The sequence below is a fragment of the Polistes dominula genome, unplaced genomic scaffold, assembly GCF_049000335.1.
Source record: "Polistes dominula isolate Pdom_NZ unplaced genomic scaffold, Pdom_raw_medaka contig_84, whole genome shotgun sequence".
Classification (NCBI taxonomy): domain Eukaryota; kingdom Metazoa; phylum Arthropoda; class Insecta; order Hymenoptera; family Vespidae; genus Polistes; species Polistes dominula.
The window spans coordinates 786,346-806,882 of NW_028300944.1; the positions used below are offsets into that span (position 1 = coordinate 786,346).

Genomic DNA, 20,537 nt, shown 5'->3' on the forward strand with positions numbered 1-20,537 from the left:
AAGGAAATGTAGGGGGCAGTTGCTAAGCTATTTACAGAGTAATAAATTGCAATTATTTTTCTTGTTTTTTTTTTTTCTTTTTGTTCATCTTCTTGTTCATCTTCTTGTTTAGTTAGTGTCGATCATTTTCAATGAGCAAATTGCCACTTGAGTGTCTGGTGCCCTACAGAATGGCTTTGAATTATCCGATGCAACATATTCATTCACTCGGTACGTCAACATTGTTTCATATGCATATACATCTATAGCAAGTTGCTAAAATAATAAAAATAATATTTATTTATTTTGTTATATATGTTTAAACAATTTTTAAAAATTCGCAGTACTTTTTTTTCAAACATTTTGTAAAATTTAGAGGAAAAAATGGTAACATAAAAAGAGCGCGAATTTTCAAAATTGTAACACAGTCGATAAGTAAATAATTTGTTTAATTATTTTATCCTATACTAAAACAATTTTTAAAAATTCGCAATCTCATTTTATAATATAATTTTCGTATGTGGAAACATATTTTCAAATTTAGGGGGAAAAAATGGTTACATAAAAAGAGCGCGAATTTTCAAAATTGTAACACAGTCGATAAGTAAATAATTTATTCAATTATTTCATCATATACTAAAACAATTGTTCGAAATTCGCAGTATTTTTTATTTTCAAATATTTAAATATAATTTTCGTATATGGAAACTAATTTAGAAGAAATTAAAAAAAAAATTTATTAACATGGAAAGAGCGCGAATTTTAAAAATTGTAATAGTCGATAAGTTAGAAACTCTAATTACCGATAAAGTAAAATACAATTTTACCTGTGTTAAGGGGCTGGTATTTGTGGTAAAGATACCAGCGTATTCCTTCTTTCTAGCAATTCTTAAACAATATTCCTCCATTTCTCCCATGACAATAACATTTTCGGCAGGTGCCAAATCGGCATGAGTCGCCATCATGAAATTATGTATAATTTGTCCGGTACCTTTAGGCAATTTGTTCTCACGAATTGGTTTTTCCAAATATTCCAAAAATTCGAATATTATTGACAATTTCGAATCAATTTCAACTTCCGGTTCGTCCCATAGATCAAAATTCAAACCAACACCAATCACACGATCATTTTGCGATGATTTCACGACGAAACTCAAATCTTTTTCAACCAATGGTTCCCATAATTTGTCCATTAACAATTTATAATCTTCCCTTTTAATGTCATCTATCAACCATTGTTCTAAATCGGCTTTAGAATAAAAACTTTCTGTAATAATCCTGTAAAATATTATGATAAAATATTAAAACATAATTTGATTGTTTATAAATAATAATAATAATCAAAATATCGGTATCGGATTACGTAATATGCGAAATAATTGTCGTGTTCGTTTTAATTAACCTCACTTTTAATTAACCACACTTTTAATTATACATAGGTTGGTATATAATTAAAAAATAAGTTGTATAATTATTTCAAAATACTTGGGAACGTTATATAAGTTTTTTAATAAAAATATTTCGCGTGTATTAATATACAGGGTGTCTCATATAAATGTATTCACGATTTTTCTAATTCTTGCGATAATTTGACCAGAAAAAATTATTTTGAAATAAAAGTTAATGTAGCTTTGATTAATTATAATAAATTACAACAAAAAATTAGTATAACAAAATATTTTAATATTTTTTAATGCTATTTTAGTAATTTTCTTTTAAATGACACTACATTTTTGCTTTTACAGTGTTATGTACGACGTATTAGTTCTTGAATTCAGTTTATATAGGACACCCAGTATATAAAAAGATATTTTTGATATTATTAGTATGGAGGGTAGAGGTAAGGAGTAACATCTCTTATGGGAGAAAATTTGAAAAAGTATCCAGCGTATGCTATAAATAATAGTTCAAAAAGCTTCCAGAATGGCGCTGGTGTAGACAAAAGGTATGGTATGAATGTAGCAATTGTAAACGAATTGAAGTATGTCGAGTACGGGGAGTAGAGGTAAGAAGTAACATCTCTTATGGGAGAAAATTTGAAAAAGTGTCCACCGTATGCTATAAATAATAGTTCAAAAAGCTTCCAGAATGGCGCTGGTGTAGACACTTGGTATGGTATGAATGTAGCAATTGTAAACGAATTGAAGTATGCCAAGTACGGGGGGTAGAGGTAAGAAGTAACATCTCTTATGGGAGAAAATTTGAAAAAGTATCCAGCGTATGCTATAAATAATAGTTCAAAAAGCTTCCAGAATGGCGCTAGTGTAGACACTTGGTATGGTATGAATGTAGCAATTGTAAATGTATTGTAATTGTTTATTTCTCAATCCTACTCTAATAATATTTGGCGCTTCCTTTAAAATTTACCCTCAAGCTACTGTGGCGCCACCCCTAATTGAATGCATTTCGACGGACATTTTTTCATATACAGAGATGTTACTCCTTACCTCTACCCTCTATAAATTATTCGATAACAATACTCACTTAATGGCATCATCTTTGTGAGAATCGTTCAACATTTCGCAATATCTTTGTTCCTCGTCAATGTTCTCTTTCAAATTATCATCGTTAACGTTACGTTTCATCAGTCTTAATATATCACTCATTGTTTTAGCAGTAATAAATTCAGTAATACCTATGTAATAACCTTGATCTCTTAATTTCGTAACGGTATAAATGGAATTCAATGAATTGCCACCTAATTCGTAAAAGTTTCCATTTAAATTAACCGTACCACGACTGCTAGCACCAATCACCGTTGCAATCGTGGGAAACAATACTTTAGCTTTGGATAGATCTTCTTCAGATACACCTGTATAATCGCAATTAGCTATTTCGTTGTTTCCTACAAACACAAATGCAAACATTGTTTGATAAAAGAAATAATCATCATTATGTATAATAATAACAACAACAACATAGGAAATAAAAATACAGAGAGACAGACACGTGAGAGATTTGATAAAATTGTGTGAGTTGTTGTTGTTGTTGAGTTGAATTGTTAAAAAGTCATTTACCAACATTTGTATAGAAAATGTTTAACTATTTAAAGATCAAACTGATGATGATGATGATAATGATAATAATCGCAGACAAATGTTACGTCGTGTAAATCAAGAATTTCTTGAAATTCTTATGAAATAACTCGTGTGTCTGGGGTTTGATAATTGAAAAGAAAATAAGTGGTGGATTAAAGGAAACATAAAAATAAGAATAAAAATAAGAATAAAAATAAGAATAAGAATAAGAAAAAAAAACAAATAACTAGGAAAGAGGATAGAGAAAATACGTTAATTACCATTAACTATCATAGATGATTCATATTGCTTTAGAAGTGTCTGTCGATCCGTTTTACCGTTCGTTAAAAGTGGTATGTGATTAACGATTATAACTTGCGGCTGCATATAAATTGGCATTCTCTTTTGCAATGTAACTTCGATCTCTCGATTGGAAATCTTCGTATCATCCTTTACCGTTATAAACGCCAATAATTCCTGTTTTAGTAAAGAAAAAAGAAAAGAAAAGATACATTGTTTTTGTTTTTCTTTTTTTTTTTTTCAAATATTACATCACAACAAACAAAAAAACGTAGAAAAAGTGTGTTTACATATAATAAATAATAATTCATTTAATATTATAATAATTATTTATTTATATTATCAATAGATATGACGCAAAATATTTTCATTTTAAAAAAGAAATAATTGAAAGTTATGTTTGGGGTTTTTATTGGGATCTTTGGCAAGGGCGTGGCATAGCAAAATTTGGCTTATGTACTCTAATTTTCAATTTAGCCACCAGATAGCGTATTCAAGTGCTAGAGATTTCAATATCTTAATATGTATAAATTACGTGTCACGTTGTTTGTCCGCAATGGACTCCTAAATTACTGAACCAATTTTAATAAAATTTTGCACACTCTGTGCAGTTTCATCCAAATTGAAAGATAGGATAGTTTATATATATAAATTACTTGTCACGTTGTTTGTCCGCAATGGACTTCTAAACTACTGAACCGATTTTAATCAAATTTTGCACACTGTGTGCAGTTTCATCTAACTTGAAAGATAGGATAGTTTATATCTCAATTTATAATCGCAATATTATTTTATTAATCGCGAATTATTTGTTTATAAACAAAGAGTCATGATTATCTCTGTTAGTTCGATAAGATTCTAACAGATGGCGGTATAAGTTGTTATATATAAAATTTAGAAGGGACCTTGAAAGAAATAGGATACGAAGACCGTGAATGGAAGGATCGCGGTACAGTTAATAATAATAATAATATATATATATATATAATAAATTTGAATTTATAAATTTAATATATTTAATAATTATTTATTTATTAAATTTATTAAATTTATTAAATATATTAAATATATGTATATGTATATATGTGTGTATACTGTTGATATATTTGGAATTGTTACCTGTGATATGTCACCTGGTTTGTAACAAAGTACGACAACTTTATCGATTTCCGATAGTCTCGAAATAATTTTTTCCACCTCGGATAAATCAACTCGGTGTCCTCGAATTTTGACTTGCGAATCGACACGCCCCTCGTATACCATACTTCCTTTGACGATTCTTGCATAATCACCGGTACGAAATAATCTCGAGTATTCTGTTAACAAGTAAAAAAAAAAAAAATCCAAAGGAATAAAACAAAAAACTAAAAAAATAAACTAAAAATATAAAATAATAAAAAACACCAATAAAATAAAATAATAAAAAATCAATAAAATAGAATAATAAAAAATTAAGAAGAAGAGAAATAATATTTTATTTTATCATACACCAAAAAAAAAAAATAAAAATAAAAAAAAATAAAGAAAGAATATTAAATTTTTTTTTTATTTTTTTATTTTTTTTTTTAGTATATTATTTTATATTTTAATATTATAGTATTTTATTATATATATATATATTTTTAAAATTTTTATTTTATTTTATTTTATTTTTATTTTTATTTTATTTTTTTTTTATTTTTTTATTTTTATTTTTTTGTAATCGATTATAAAACCAGTTTAAATTTGTTCACGTTGGTTAGTTCGTTTAAATCGATTTAGTTATCTGGAACGATCAATCCATTGCATTTGTAACCGTAAACGTATGTGGAAAATTTTCCTTTTCTTTTTTTTTTCTTTTTCTACTTTTTTCTTTTTTTTTTTCTTTCTTTGTATTTTCTTTTTTTCTTGTTCCTTTTCTTTCTCAAGAACACCACTAAAAAGATATTTATTAGGTTAGATACGTTGGAAACCTTGTGAAATGTTAATTTGAAATTATAATTTATTGTTAGAATAACAAAAAAAGAAAAAAAAAGATAGAAAAAAAAATAGAAAAAAAAATGAAGAACAAAGAAGGAAAAGAAAAAACGAAACGGAGATAAGAAAATGAATCTCGTTTTTATCAAAAATTTCTTTTCTTTTCTTTTCATTTTGCTTTTTTGTTTTACTTTTTTTTTTTTGTTTATGATTATTTATACGTATCAATGATAATACTAATTGATATATTAAACCTTGATGTTTAACATTCATTGTGAATATAACATACAGCCGTGACACACTTATTTATAGAAATGAAATCTAATTATTAATTCACATTAGAATAGTTAATAATAATAATAATATAATAGATTCTTATTATAATTTCGAAAGTTAGATTTCGTATTATTACAATGTAAACTGTAAAATGTAATAACAATATTATAAATCTAACATTCCCATTATCGTGGTTACAAAATAATCATTCATGCGTATTTAAACAACATATGTATAAATAATTACAGTACGTAATAATTACAGTAAGAAATAATCTCGAGTATTCTATTTAAAAAAAAAATAATAATAATAAAAATAATAAAAATAATAAAATACTAAAATTTAAGAAGAAAGAAAAAAACTAATATTTTATTTTATCACGTACCAAAAAAAAAAAAAAAAAGAAAAAAAGAAACAAAAATTGTAAGAAAAGAATAAAATATTATGAACTGTATTTAATATATATATATATTTTTTTTTTAAATATATTATTATATATTTTAATATAGTATTTTTATATATATTTTTTTTAATTATATATATATTATTATATATTTTTTTAGTATATTATATATATATATTTTTTAGTATATTATTATATATTTATTTTTAATTAATTAATTTTTTTTAATTTTATTACACATCAAAAAAAAAAAAGAAAAAAAATGAAAAATATTGAAACCCATTTTTAGTAAATTATATATATATATATATATAATTTTTTTATTTATTTTTATTTCAGTTATTTTGATTTATGTTTTATTTTTATTTTATTACACCCACATTTTGTTAATTGTATTTTATTTATTATTTATTCATTTATTTAATTCATAGATTTAGATTTGATTTTCCTTTCGTTTTTTTTTTTTTGGTTGGTTTGTTAAGACACTTTTATAATTCATATTTTAAGGAAGTAATAATTATCGGTCAGATTGTACTAAATAATTCGCTTAGATGCACACGTTTATTAATAATATGAAAACAAGAGTAATAGAATAAATTAACTTTAATTAACTTCTAAATTTAAATAAAGAAAAAAAAATATATATTGTAAGTCTCGATTAATTAACTTAATCACGTATTTATTATATATATGTAAATATGTGTTTATCTATGAAATCGAATAAAATCTGATTTGACATTTAGTTTTTATCCGATATCAATGAATTTCTGCACACCTGCGTAATAGCAATTGATTAATTTTTTTTATTTTTTTTTTTTTAATATTTTTACAAGATAGAAAAGAAAGGAAAATTATAGAAGTGTGGTTTTATTTATGAACCATGTTATACCAGATTGTATCTTGTTAACTATTACTCTATACACGCATATAACGCATATGATCTGTGATTACTGCAACAAGAAAATAAAAAAAAAAAAAAACAAACAAAAACAAAAATAAATTATACAAATATGCACGCACCTTTTTTTTTTTTTTTTTTTTTAATGAGAAAATTATGAATTTAAATAAAAAAAAAAAAAAACCAAACAGAAATATGAAATATTTTCAATAGATATTGAGTAATGTTAATAAGAGATAATTACAATGAGAATTCAATACACATAGGGAATAGAAAAATAGAAAATAGTTAAAAAAAAAATAAAAATAAAAAAGAGGGCAAAGAATTTGTGTATTTTTTTTTTTTTTTTTTTTTTTTTTATAAACGTTTAGTTGCACCATGATTTAAATACGAAGTATATTTTATCTATATAAATTCATTTGTAAACGTAGTTTATTTTCTATGGGGATGTAAGACTCTGTGAGTCAATCATATGGAAAAAAAAAAAAATGAAAATATTAGAAAATAAATGAAATATGAAAACGAACCTGGATCTATTGCATGGGGATTATCCAAAAATCTATGGGATTCTCGATCACGTAAATAACCAGCTGCCAAATTTTTACCAGCAACCAACAGTTCACCAATTTCACCGTGAGGAACCAAACGCATTTCCTCGTTAACCAAATAAACGATGCAATTGTCCAAAGGTTTGCCTAAAAAACACCAAATAAACAAAATCTCTACACAATCCAACTATAAAATTATTAAAAAAATATCTATCATAAATATATTATTATTATTAATTATAACAATACAATGAAAATGTAAAAAAAAGAATGAAAAAGTAAGTGAAAACGTTTAAATGTTGTTTAAAATAAATAAAACACGTTTCAAGGGCCTCTTATTTATAATCAAAAAAAAAAAAAAAGAGAAATAAAAAAATAAAATAAAATAGAACAAACGTATTTCCGGTGAAAAAAAATAAATAAAAGTCCGTTCTTGACATCGTTGTCAATCAAGTGTGTGTGTGTGTGTGTGTGTGTATGTTTTATGTTAAATTACTATTAATGTGACTTTGTTTCTATTTTAATTAATCAGGGTCAATATTGAATGAATTTGGATTGTTAGGTTTTTATAAAATTCCTTTCTTTTTTTTTCATTTAGGTTCTAAAATTAATTAGATATGGTGATGATCAAAAATAAGAAAAGATGTGACAATTTTTAATAATAATTAATATTTATAAATTAATATCACATATGAAATTTATATTATAATTAATATAATATTAATAAATTATATACACATAATTATATAAATTATTTTATATATTAATATAATATTTATTATTATATATAATTATATATATTATATTTATAATGATATCTCTGTGGTGCGGTGCTAGAGTCACCGTTTCGCAACCCAAAGATCGTGGGATCGAATCCCCTTGGAGTCGCGAAAAAAATATAATATAATATTTTATATTTACTAATATATATATTATATATATATTATAATATAATATTTTTTAATATATATTAATATTAAATATAATTTATTTAAATGATTTAATTAATTAATAATTTAAATTAAATATATTAATATAATTAATATTTTATATAAAAATGGCAATGAGACTTACGAGTTCCTAACCCTAATTAATAATATATAATATATAAATAAAATATAATTAACATATATAAATAAAAAAAATGTTTAGAGATATATATATAGGAAAAAAGAATAAAAATAAATGTTGCATAATTGACTTACCGATTGGTACCTTTTCCAACGATTGTAGATCACTGAGACTTTTCATTATATGGTAAGTGACGTCCCCCATGATTTCTGTGCTACCATAAAAATTTGCTAATATCCTATTATCGCCTTGGAAAGTTACAAAAAACTCGGTTGCTTGGGAAATCGATAATGTCTCACCGGAACAAATCCAAAGTTTCAAAGAAGGTAGTAGAGCACTTTGTTTATTCTATAAACATTCAACAATAATTCGAATATATTCATTAGAAAACTTTTTGTCTTACAATTAATTACAAAATGTTTCAAAAGTATCGACAGAATTTGAATTTTATTTTTATTAAAAATTCCTGAGTATAAACATTAAAAATAATTCTAACAGATTGTTAAAAAGATTCTTGTGACAAAATTTTTGATAAAACAAAATTCAAAGATTCATACAGAAAACTTTTTCATAAAAAAATTCAAAGATTTCTAAAAAAAAACCTTATTGTCTTACAATTAATTAAAAACTTTTTCAAGAGTATCCACAAACTTCAATTTTATTTTATAAAAAAAAAATCGAATTGAACTTTGATCAAAAGTTCAATAAATTTTCATTAATTATACGAGATAAATAAATACAACATTAATTTCTCTCAATCAGTTTGATATTACGTAAAAAAAAGTATTTAGAAATATAAACCATTTATTGGTAAAACTTAAACGTTAGAACATATTTCACATGTTATATAAAAGCACACACAAATTAATTAGCAAATGAAGAGAATAAAAAAAAAGAAAAATATAACTTAAAAAAAAAATTGATATATTTTGCAACAAATAATTATCTATCTCGATGTAATAATTATCTTAAATAAAGTAGAATTAACAGATACACGTTTTATTACATCATGTAATAATTATCACAGATTTATGTATTTATTCCCGTTTAATCTATTTATTTATCTTGATATTTATCTTGATATCTATCTTGATATTTTTAATATTTTGTTAACAAATTTTGTTAGTTTTTATTTTTATTTTTATCTTTTTTCTTCGAACATTCCCGCGTTTATTTTTTATTTTTTAACGTATATTAGTATATTAATTAAAATAATATAAATATTATATATATAATAATTATTTTATATATATTATATTTAAAATATTTGTTTACGATAGCTCTGTGGTGCGGTGCTAGAGTCACCGGTTCGCAACTCAAAGATCGTGGGGTCGAATCCTTGGAGTTGCGAAAAAAAAATATATAATATATATCATAATAAATGTTATATAATTAATTATTATTAATATATATTAAACTTAAAATTGTGTTATATATAATAATAATTCTTATTAAGAATTATATATTATTAATATTATTATGTATAACAATTTTAAATTCTAATATACATATAATAAATAAATTAATAATAAAAAATAAATTATTAAAAAAATATTAATAATATATATGGCAATGGAACTTATCGAGTTTCCCTAATGCCAATTATAATAATAATATTATATAATATAATAATTAGATTATTTTAATAAAATAATAAACATATAAAATAAATAATAATAAAATAATTAATCCTAATTATAATAAAAGATAATTCTTCTTACCTGAAGTTTGAGATACATCACCATAGATCGTAAAAGGGATGGCACCAATACCAATCGTCTTATCTGAAAAAAGAAAAAAATGGATGATGAAATGTATATAAAAGATTTCACATATGCCTTATATATCATATATATTATGTTTTAACTTTACTTGTTTACTAGACATCGTAAGATTTATTTTCTTATTTGTGCGTGTTCTCACCTTTTTTCTCTTTTTTTTTCTGTTTTTTTTTTTGTGCACAAGTGTAATTTTTTTTGTATCCCACGCTATTATTTTTCATATGTAAATTAATATTTATTCTCCGTTCTCATTCCCCCCTTCCTATCTTTTACGTCTCCGGCAATGAACGTAAAAATAAATAGATTCGTTTGTAAATAAATTAAATTGTTCCGGAAAGTTCGATGCTGATTTTGATGGAAGATTGAAATGTTTTGCAATCTAAGATTTTTGTTTGTTAGTATATATATATATATATATATTAAATTATATATAAGTGTCATTCTGTTTCACAATCTTTCACCATCTTTAAGAGTAATTTACAAATTTCCTCCTTTCAAAACTTTTCAGAACTTTTCAGGTTTTTTTTTTAAGCAAAAGACCTTTAATGCCATCTACCGGAATTCGGTACGAATTTTCCGGACAAGTTAATATTACAAAAAAAAAAAAAAAAAAGATGAATTGTGCTCACCTTGTATTTTTCCAAAGTTCGTACGAATCTTTCAGGATTTTTGGTAATTTCTTTAGGTATTACTACCAATGTACGTCCTTTTAACAAAGGACCCCAAATTTCGGGTACACTATCGACGAAAGTTAATGCAGTTTTAAATATACAACGATTTTCGTCCGTCGAATATGGTAATTCACGCCATTGCCAATTCAATCGATTTAAAATCGTCGAATGACGTAACAACACACCTAATTATATTTAATAATAAAATATTAAATTGTTTATATTTGTATTATTATTATTTTTACCTTTTGGAATTCCTGTACTACCGGAAGTATAAAGTACTATAGCCAATTGTTTAGGATTATCATCGTATATTAAATCATCGTCACATTCATACTTTGCCTCTTCCAATAATTGTTCATAAGTTTTTGTTAATGTACCCTCATACAACGAATTGTTAACTAAAATCATTTAACATTAATAAATTGATTTATTAGGTCATCAAATATGAAATGTCTGATTTTGACATGAAAATAATCTGAGTAATTAGACATTTCATAATTAATAACCTAATATTAATCTGTTTCTACTATTATTTATTTCTATGTTATGATATGTGTTAATGTATAGAAAAATTGGATAATATATAAATCAAATATATATGAACATAAATTTAAAAGAAAGCAAATGTAGAAAATATATATGCCATAATTATTATCACGCTATGTATCATTTTGTCGCGTAATAATTCAGGCGTAACTAAATAAATGTATATAAATAATAAAAAAAATTATTTTATTCCTCATCATTCTTATTACATGTCTTAATATGACGTGATAATTAAACTTGAAGAAATAATAAATTGCACACAAAAAAAAAGTAATAAAATATTAGCAAGATATTTATCAACGTGTTCTAAGTTGTAACACGTCACGTTTATACAGTGATAGTAGGAATGATAAAATTTGAATATTGGATTAAATTGTGAAATCATGTGTCAGGATAACTCGATAAATCTAATAATTGCATAAAAAAAGTAAGATAGCTACTTGGGAAATAGAAATTTGTTATAGTATAATTCAATACGCAAAGTTTTAATTCATACGTGTCTCTATGATCAATCATAAAAATGATTTATGGTTAGATCAATGATCGTGATCATTTGATTAATGTAAGATAAATTAATAAATTGTATCAGATCATTTTGTATCAAATTATCATTGTATCAAATTAAAAAAAAAGTAATATAAATGAAAAGAATAATTAAATATATATATATATAAATATTATAAATTATCAGGATAGCTCTGTGGTGCGGTGCTAGAGTCACCGTTTCGCAACCCAAAGGTCGTGGGATCGAATCCCCTTGGAGTCGCGAAAAAAATATAATATTTAATATCTTATTATATATATTAAAATGTATTTTTAGGTGTTTATGAACTATGAAAAATGTCTGATTATTACTCCGATTATAGATTAGTATACATATTTTAAAAATTAGTAATATAACAAAAATTAATATATATTTACAAATTTTATAAAAGAAAAAAATGAAATATTGTATATATATATATTATATATTTATATGTATATTATATATACTATAAATTAGTGTATAAATAAATAGTAATATAAATAAAAAAAAATTATAATATTATTATAAATTAGTACATAAATAATAAAAAAGTAATTTAAATAAAAAAAAATTTAATATATATAAATATCAAAAATCAGTATTTATATTTTAAAAAATTAGTATATAAATAAATAATAAAATATTAATATAAATAAAAAATATATATATTATAAATTAGTACATAAATAAATAATAAAATAGTAATATAAAAAAAAATAATAAAATATATATTTATATATATATATATATATATATATATATATATATATATATATATATATGTGTGTATAAAAAAAAACACACAGACACATAGATATCTGTACAAGTGTACATACATGTACAGAAGTACAGATTGAACGAAAAAAAAAAATGAGAAACCGAGATTAATTGGAAAACCAACTGGTGGGATGGGGTGGGGTGAGGTGGGGTTTATGGGTGGGAAGCCAGGGAGGAAAGAATAAAAGGATTAGCTTGTTTATTCTTCTAACGTTCAAGGTTATGTTGAATAAATAATGCAGGAAGTAGTAGCAACTCGGTAAATCTAATAGCGGAAAAATGTACACTCCTCGTTAAAATAGCCTTCGGCTATGTTCCATGATTTTTTCCAAATCTTCAAGGTTTATCTTTTTCTCGATTCGATTCGAAACGTATTTTATATTTATTTTTATATTTTATTTTATAATTTTATTCATTAGTTTGTTAGTTTTCGAATTTTATATATATATTTTATTTTAAACAAAAGAATGTATATAAACATTCTATAAATAATATTTAATATTTAATTAATTATAAACTTGTATAATTAATTTTTAATTAATATCTAAATAATACAATTAACCTAATCTAACCTAAAAATATATAATTAATATGAATAATAAATCAAAGCAAATAAAATAAAATAAAATAAAATAAAATGAAATGGAATGAAATGAAATAAAAACTTTTATAAAAATTTGCGAAATAAAAAAGAAAAATATTTTGTTCTTAATTAATTTGTTTGTTAGTTTATTAATTTGTTTGTTTGTTAATGATAAATGTAAGATTTAAATAAAAAAATAATATTTACCATCATTTTCGATCATCACCAAAGTAGGTTCAGCTTCCTGTAAAATATGTTTCAACCTAGCTGATGGAAATTCAGGATCCAATGGTAAATAAACCATACCAGCTTTTAATATTGATAATAAAATGATTGGCAATTTTTCTGTTGGTTTCATAGAAACTGCTACTAATTGTTGACCAGTTATTTCAGTATTACCATTATATTTTTTCAATGTTCTAGCCAATTTGTTTGTTAATTTGTTTAATTGTTTATATGTTATTTCAGTAATCTCACCATTGACATCTAAAGAAACAAAATTCAAACGACATTATTTTATTATATTATAAATATAAAAAATAAATTGATAAATTAATTAAATTTATTATTCAAGATTTGAAAGAATTAAAAAGAAAATTTTTTTTTAAATTAAATCGAAATAAAAAATTAATAAAAGACCCAAAAATAAGCAATCGAAAAATCTAATTTTTATCTTGTATGGTAAAATAATAATAATAACAATAATAATATTATTTAATTAATCATTTAGGTTACCTTCAAAAATGATAGCAATGTCATCGGCATGTCTAATTGCAATCTCACTGAACAATTTGTGAAGTAATTCAACTTCACCGTTCCCGTTCACTTGGCGGCCTTTTAAAATAGATTGTTGTTGCAAAGTACCCATCTAAAAAAAAAAAAAAAAGAAAAAAACAAGAAAAATAAATTAACACAAAAATCGAAGCAAATAAAACAAAAATATAACGAACAAAATTTAGAAAGCAAATAAATCATTAAAAAGAATAATTTTTTATTGCAATTTTTTTCTTTTTGTTTTTCGTTTGAATTAATGAAACCGAAAGAGAAGAAAAAAAAATAAAAAAAAAAAAATAAAATCATTCGACGTGAGTTTATGTGCTTAAATAATTTTAAAAAAAGAAAAAAAAGGAAAAAAAAAGAGAAACACATACACACATGCATTCATTCTTTTTTTCTCACCGACGTGAGAAAATTAGATGAACGTGTAAAATTAATTTCTATTATAAATTTGTTTACATTATAAAAATATAAAAAATGAATTATTAAATTTTAAAATTAATTTATATAAATTTATTCATTCATTTTTATAAATATTTATTAATTTTTTTTTTTAAATAAATTATTAAATAATTAAATTTATAATTGAAAATTTGAAAAAAAAAAAGAATATTGGAAATAATTTAGTCAGGAAGAAAAAAAGAAAAAAAAAAACAAAACTAAACACTTACGTCTAAATTTTCAATATTTGAAAAATATTTCATCTTCTATAATTTTCTTTTTTTTTTTATATTCTTCTTATTCTGCTTCTTCTGTTATTTTTCTTATTTTTTCTTATTTCTTTTCTAAATAATAATAATAATAAAAATTAATAATAATTAATAATAATAATAATAATAATAATAATAACTTATTCGTGACGATAAACAAACATCAACGAGTTTTACGATTTCTTTTTTTTACTTCTTGTAAAAAGAAAAAACAAACAAACAATATAAGCAAAAAAATATATAAAAAAATTATTTCTCAAAAATATTTCATCTTTTTTCATATTCTTCAATTCAAAAATAATAATAATAATAATAATAATAATAATGAATAATAAACTGAGTCGTAAAGATAAACAAACATCAGCAGATTCAACACCTGTTTTTTTTTTATTTCTTTGCTCTAACAAAAAAAAAAAATAAAAATCAGGAAAAAAAAGTAAAGACAAAAAAAGAAACGGAAGGATGCAGCTTTTTTCTAACACTGCAATTAATTATCGTGTATCATCAATATCGATTGGATAAACGTAAATTATGTCGATAGAACGCGGCAAAATGATTTCCAATTATATTACGAAGAAGGAAAAAAAAAAAAAGGAGGAAAAAAAAAAGAAGAAAAATATTGGAGGAATACAAAATCCAATACGTTGATTACCAATGTAAACCCATTAATCCCGATTTATGGCTTTCGATATGGCGCCGTATAATCAGTAATGGGTATTCGATACATTGTTCTTGGTATAATCATGTGTCAATTACATATCCTACTCAGTGATCCCAGAGACTTTAATTCGTTTGATCGACACAGGGCCGTAAAATTATCGTACACACCGGAAAATTATCGTACCCACAGGAAAAATTTCGAATTTGTTACATTTGTCGGATTAAATTTTCAAAATTTGAAACAAGAGTACAAGTTCCTACTTTTTCAAAGTTGATGACCTTTTCTTAACCTTTAATCTTCAAGTTGAAACAAGCTGCTCAAGATATTGAACCCGATCACTGATCCTACCGTTTTATTCTTTTATTTAACATTAAAATTCTAAACTGATAATAAGATACATATATATATATACGTTCATCATCAAACTTTCATGTATACTGATTTCTGTCTTTGAATATCTTTTGAACGCTTAATTTAATCGGCAAACCATAAGACACCATTTTTATAGAGCACTTAATTTTCTACAAAAATTTGTATTGCGCATTTTATAATAATCATTTATTGTCGAGTTATAAAATTCATCAACAAAAATGAAATTTGTCTTAATATCATCAAACTTCAATCTTCAATATCATTCAAATGGTGAGATTTACGAAAAAATTATAAGATACCTTTTTTGTAGAGCATTAAATTTCCTACAAAATTTGTCTAGAACATTTTTCTGTACAATCAATAAATAATGAGATATGAATTTTATTCTATTGGACTGAGAAAAAAATAAAAAACTGCGATGCGGAGAATTTTCCTATTAAAATGAAGAGCTCATATTTGGTGAGAATTTTTTTAATATATATATATATATATTTACAAATTAAATATGAATAAATAAATCAATTATTATTATTATAATATTGTAAAAATATTATGCAATTAATTAATTTATTAATTAAATATTATATTGAACAATTTGTATTCTTTTTTTGGTATTTTTGACGAGAAAATTCTTCTATTATTAATTTCTATTATTAACATTTATTAATACAGTAATAATTTTTCTATTTTATTCTTTATAAATCATGTATATTATTTTTTATTTTTATTTTTATTATTTCTTGTTTTTTTTTTTTTTTTAATTTTTTACAGTAAACACTTTATATTTAAATACATAAACACTACGATAATCGATCAAACGGAAAATATAAATGTTTCATATCAACGTAAACAGTATTGCAATTAAAATGAAACAGTAAGCGTTGTATCAGAGTGCACTTGCACGATTATGCAATGCACAATTACGTGCTTTGTGCTCTGTGTGTGTCTGTGTCTGTGTCTGTCTGGACTCGTGTGATTCATTACGATGATAACCGACACAAATTTCACTTGCAAATCAATCTATGTTAAAATGTTAATGTTTCGGAATTTTATTTCGAATTTTTCGAATTTTTTTTCATTATTATCATTACTATTAATATTATTATTATTATTATTTATAAAATTATTAACACAGGGAGAAAAATGAGAGAAATTATAAACAGCAAAATTTTATTATAAAAATAATTATTAAAAAAAACAAAATTATAAAATTAAACGATAAATAATTATAACCAAAAAATAATAAACGTATATTAAAAACTAAACTGACAATGGTGGTACTTTAAAAAAAAAAAAAAAAAAAAAACTAAAAAAAAAATAGTAAAAACTTTTTAAATAAATTTGAAAGGATCTTTAAAAAAAAAAAAAAAGAAGTAAAAATTTTCGAAATAACAAATTAATTATAATTAAAAAAAAAAAACAAAAAATAAATTTGTATTTCAATTTAGTCTAATGACAATAAAAAAAAAGAAAAAAATACTATTAAAATAGAAATTAAATTTGTATTATTTTACACTTATTAATTTTATTATATTTGTTCTAAATGTTGTTTTAATTTTTCTATTTTTTTTTTTTTTATTGGACAGATTAAAAAAAAAAAAGAAAATACTATTCAAATGGAAATTAAATTTCTATTATTTTACACTTATTAATTTTATTATATTATTATTATTATATATTTTTTCTCTACATTTTTTTTTTAATTCTTCTATTACAAATTTCTATGAGAAATATCTTTGTTTATTATTCTATTTTTTTTTATTGATCAAATTAAAAAAAAAGAAAAAACTATTCAAATGGAAATTAAATTTGTATTATTTTACACTTATTAATTTTATTATATTATTATTATTATTATATATTTTTTTTCTACATTTTTTTTTAATTCTTCTATTACAAATTTCTATGAGAAATATCTTTGTTTATTATTCTATTTTTTTTTTATTGATCAAATTAAAAAAAAAAGAAAATACTATTTAAATGATAATTATATTTGTATTATTATACACTTATTATATTTTATTATATTATTATTATATATTTTTTCTAAATTATTTTCTTTTTTAATTTTCCCATTAAAAATTTCATTCACAAATATTTCTTTATTTTTTCCTACTATTTTTTTTTTTGGCTTTTTTTTTTAACTTTCCTCTTTCTTACGAAAAATTACGTGTATTAGAAAGTGGGACAGATGATTACACGCTATTGTATATTTGTTTTTGTTCAAGTTTCACAATTAGCTATTCACTTTAGTAATTCGTACAGTACACACACATGTTGTTTGTGTGGAAACGTTTGATTTAAATGAATAAGGTAAACGACTCGAAAAACATGCATAGACATGTAATAAAATGTCTAGAAAATTACTAAAGACTCTATGTCATAGAACATAAGCATTTACATAAACTAGTTAGTATAACAAAATAGAAGTTATTTACAACATATCAAATAACACATTAAGTAACACCTAAAAATAATAAAAAAATACATGAACAAATTATACATTTTTTATACATATACAATTACACACATTTTCATAATTTATGCATATATATTTATATTATATACATTTCAAATATCTTGCTAACTTTTCAAAACTTTTTATTAACTCTTTTTAAACCGGTTGCATATGCCAATTATGATCGCCACAATTACTCCATAACCTTTATATATATATATTAATACTATATAGTAATATAGGAATACTAATACTAGTACTTGTATTAGTATTATATATTATATATATTAGTGTAATATATATACTAATACTATATTATAATATTAATATATATATACTATATAATACTATATTATATCATTAATATATATATATATATATTAATATTATAATATAGTATTAATATATAATATAGTAATAGTAATATAATATATATATATATATATATATATATATATATATATATATATATATATATATATATATATATATATATATACATTATATATATTATATACATTAATATAAATATATTAATACTATATTAATATTATATAGTAATATGGTAATACTAATACTAGTACTAGTTTTAGTATTATATACTATATATATTAGTGTAATATACTAATACTATATTATAATATTAATATAAATTATTAATTAATATATATATACAAAGAAAATTCTATTATTTTGTTATAATTTGTTAGTAAATTGTTTTACATTAGTTTGTTAATTAAATCAACAAAATTCTATTACTTTTTTTTTTAAATATTATTATTATAATATAACAAATAAAATACTATTATTATTATTATTATTATTATTATAAATAATATTATATTCGTACTCACCACGTCAGATGTAGAAAATCACGTTCCAAAATCTTCTTGGATTATTTTTCTTATTAATTTTATTTTATCTTTTTTTTTTTTTTTTTATCTTATATTTAACCACACAACTGTAGATAAAATATTTTAGGTATAACACGAGATAAAAATTACATCCATAATATATATATATATATTTATGTGTGTGTATGTGTAATTTTGTTCACTCAATCAAACATCAAATAACTGTATTTCCCCGTTCTAGTTATATTTATAGTTATCTTTTTAGTTACTTTTCCTTAGGTAACTTTTCACGTTGCAAATAACTGTTATTCCCCCTTTTTTTTTAGTTATTTTTCCTTAAGTAGTTTTTCGTTTCACGTATAAAACCACCTCGTCGTGTAGTTGTAATTGTAAATGTAGTAGTCGTCCTTTCACAGGTTTCAACAATCTCCTCGTTGTGTCCTCTTTCAACCAATCAAAAGAATTTCTCCTATATATATATATACATGTATATATATATATATAAAAGAGAACTACCTATACTTTTATATTAGGAGATTAAAATGCCGGTTAACTCTCCAAACTATGTTTCTTTATATACATATACATATATATCTGTATATATTGAAATGAAACTTTCATTTATAAAATCTTTCACTTGAAAACTTGATAATATTTTTTTTAATGTAATGTATGTGTATGTGTATGTGTGTATGTGTGTATGTTTTGTTCTCTTTCACTTCCTATTTTAAATATGAACTTTGTCGCATTGTGTGAACGGCACCTTAAACAAATCGGTGAACACACTCAATGACTCAGGGTGGAACCTGTTATCTCTTCTTCTATTTTGTTTTATTTATCTTCTTCCACTTCAATTGGATTTTTCTTTCCTCTTTCTTCTTCTTCTTCTTGTTCTTCTTCTTTCAATTTTCAGTAATCGTTTGAATGTAAATGATATGAGGGGGGGGAGCAGAAAAGGGAAGGTTAGGAGAGGAAAAGAAGAAAATTCAGTTGAATATTCAGTGTACGTTGAAATGGAATTTACGTTGTTGGTTTGTTCTTCTTCTTCTTCTTCTTCTTCTTCGTCTTCTTTTGTTTTTTTTTCTTCTTCTATTTCTTATTGTTATTGTTGTTGTTGTTGTTGTTTTTCTTCTTCTTCTTGATATTTCTTCACGTATAAATTCTATTCATCGATGATATCAACTTTTCTCCGCTCAGTGACTGAGATAGAACTGTATCCTCCCATTTAACTCAAGCAGCTTTTATACATTCACAGCAGCGACCCCAACTATACTACTACTACTACTACTACTACACAACTACTACAACTACAACTACTACTACTACTACTACTACTACTACTGACTCCCTGGTAAAATGATGGCTTATGG

The 20,537-nt window shown here is 22.7% G+C and overlaps 2 protein-coding genes across 3 annotated transcripts in view; one reads left to right on the forward strand and one right to left on the reverse strand.

Annotated features, from left to right (window-relative positions):
• LOC107072227 (U3 small nucleolar ribonucleoprotein IMP4) overlaps positions 1–20,537 on the forward strand; it is a 37,468-nt gene that overhangs the window by 560 nt on the left and 16,371 nt on the right. Inside the window, exon 2 of the mRNA XM_015331986.2 lies at positions 113–210. The gene's annotated coding sequence lies outside the window, so the exon portion shown is untranslated. The remainder of the gene's footprint in view (positions 1–112; positions 211–20,537) is intronic.
• Positions 88–20,392, reverse strand: e (nonribosomal peptide synthetase ebony). 2 transcript variants are annotated; one of them, XM_089171785.1, is made up of 15 exons: positions 19,931–20,392; positions 19,168–19,610; positions 14,784–14,897; positions 14,071–14,203; positions 13,543–13,821; positions 11,146–11,301; positions 10,859–11,085; positions 10,170–10,232; positions 8,583–8,796; positions 7,357–7,524; positions 4,416–4,612; positions 3,278–3,473; positions 2,464–2,824; positions 807–1,257; positions 88–255 (listed from the first exon to the last, which is right to left on the reverse strand). In XM_089171785.1, the coding sequence occupies exons 3-15, from the start codon at positions 14,814–14,816 to the stop codon at positions 109–111; spliced, it is 2,625 nt and encodes an 874-aa protein (XP_089027911.1). In that variant the 5' UTR covers positions 14,817–14,897; positions 19,168–19,610; positions 19,931–20,392; the 3' UTR covers positions 88–108. The 2 variants fall into 2 exon arrangements, with proteins under 2 accessions (XP_089027911.1, XP_089027913.1); XM_089171787.1 differs by lacking the exon at positions 14,784–14,897 and having other exon boundaries at positions 19,168–20,391.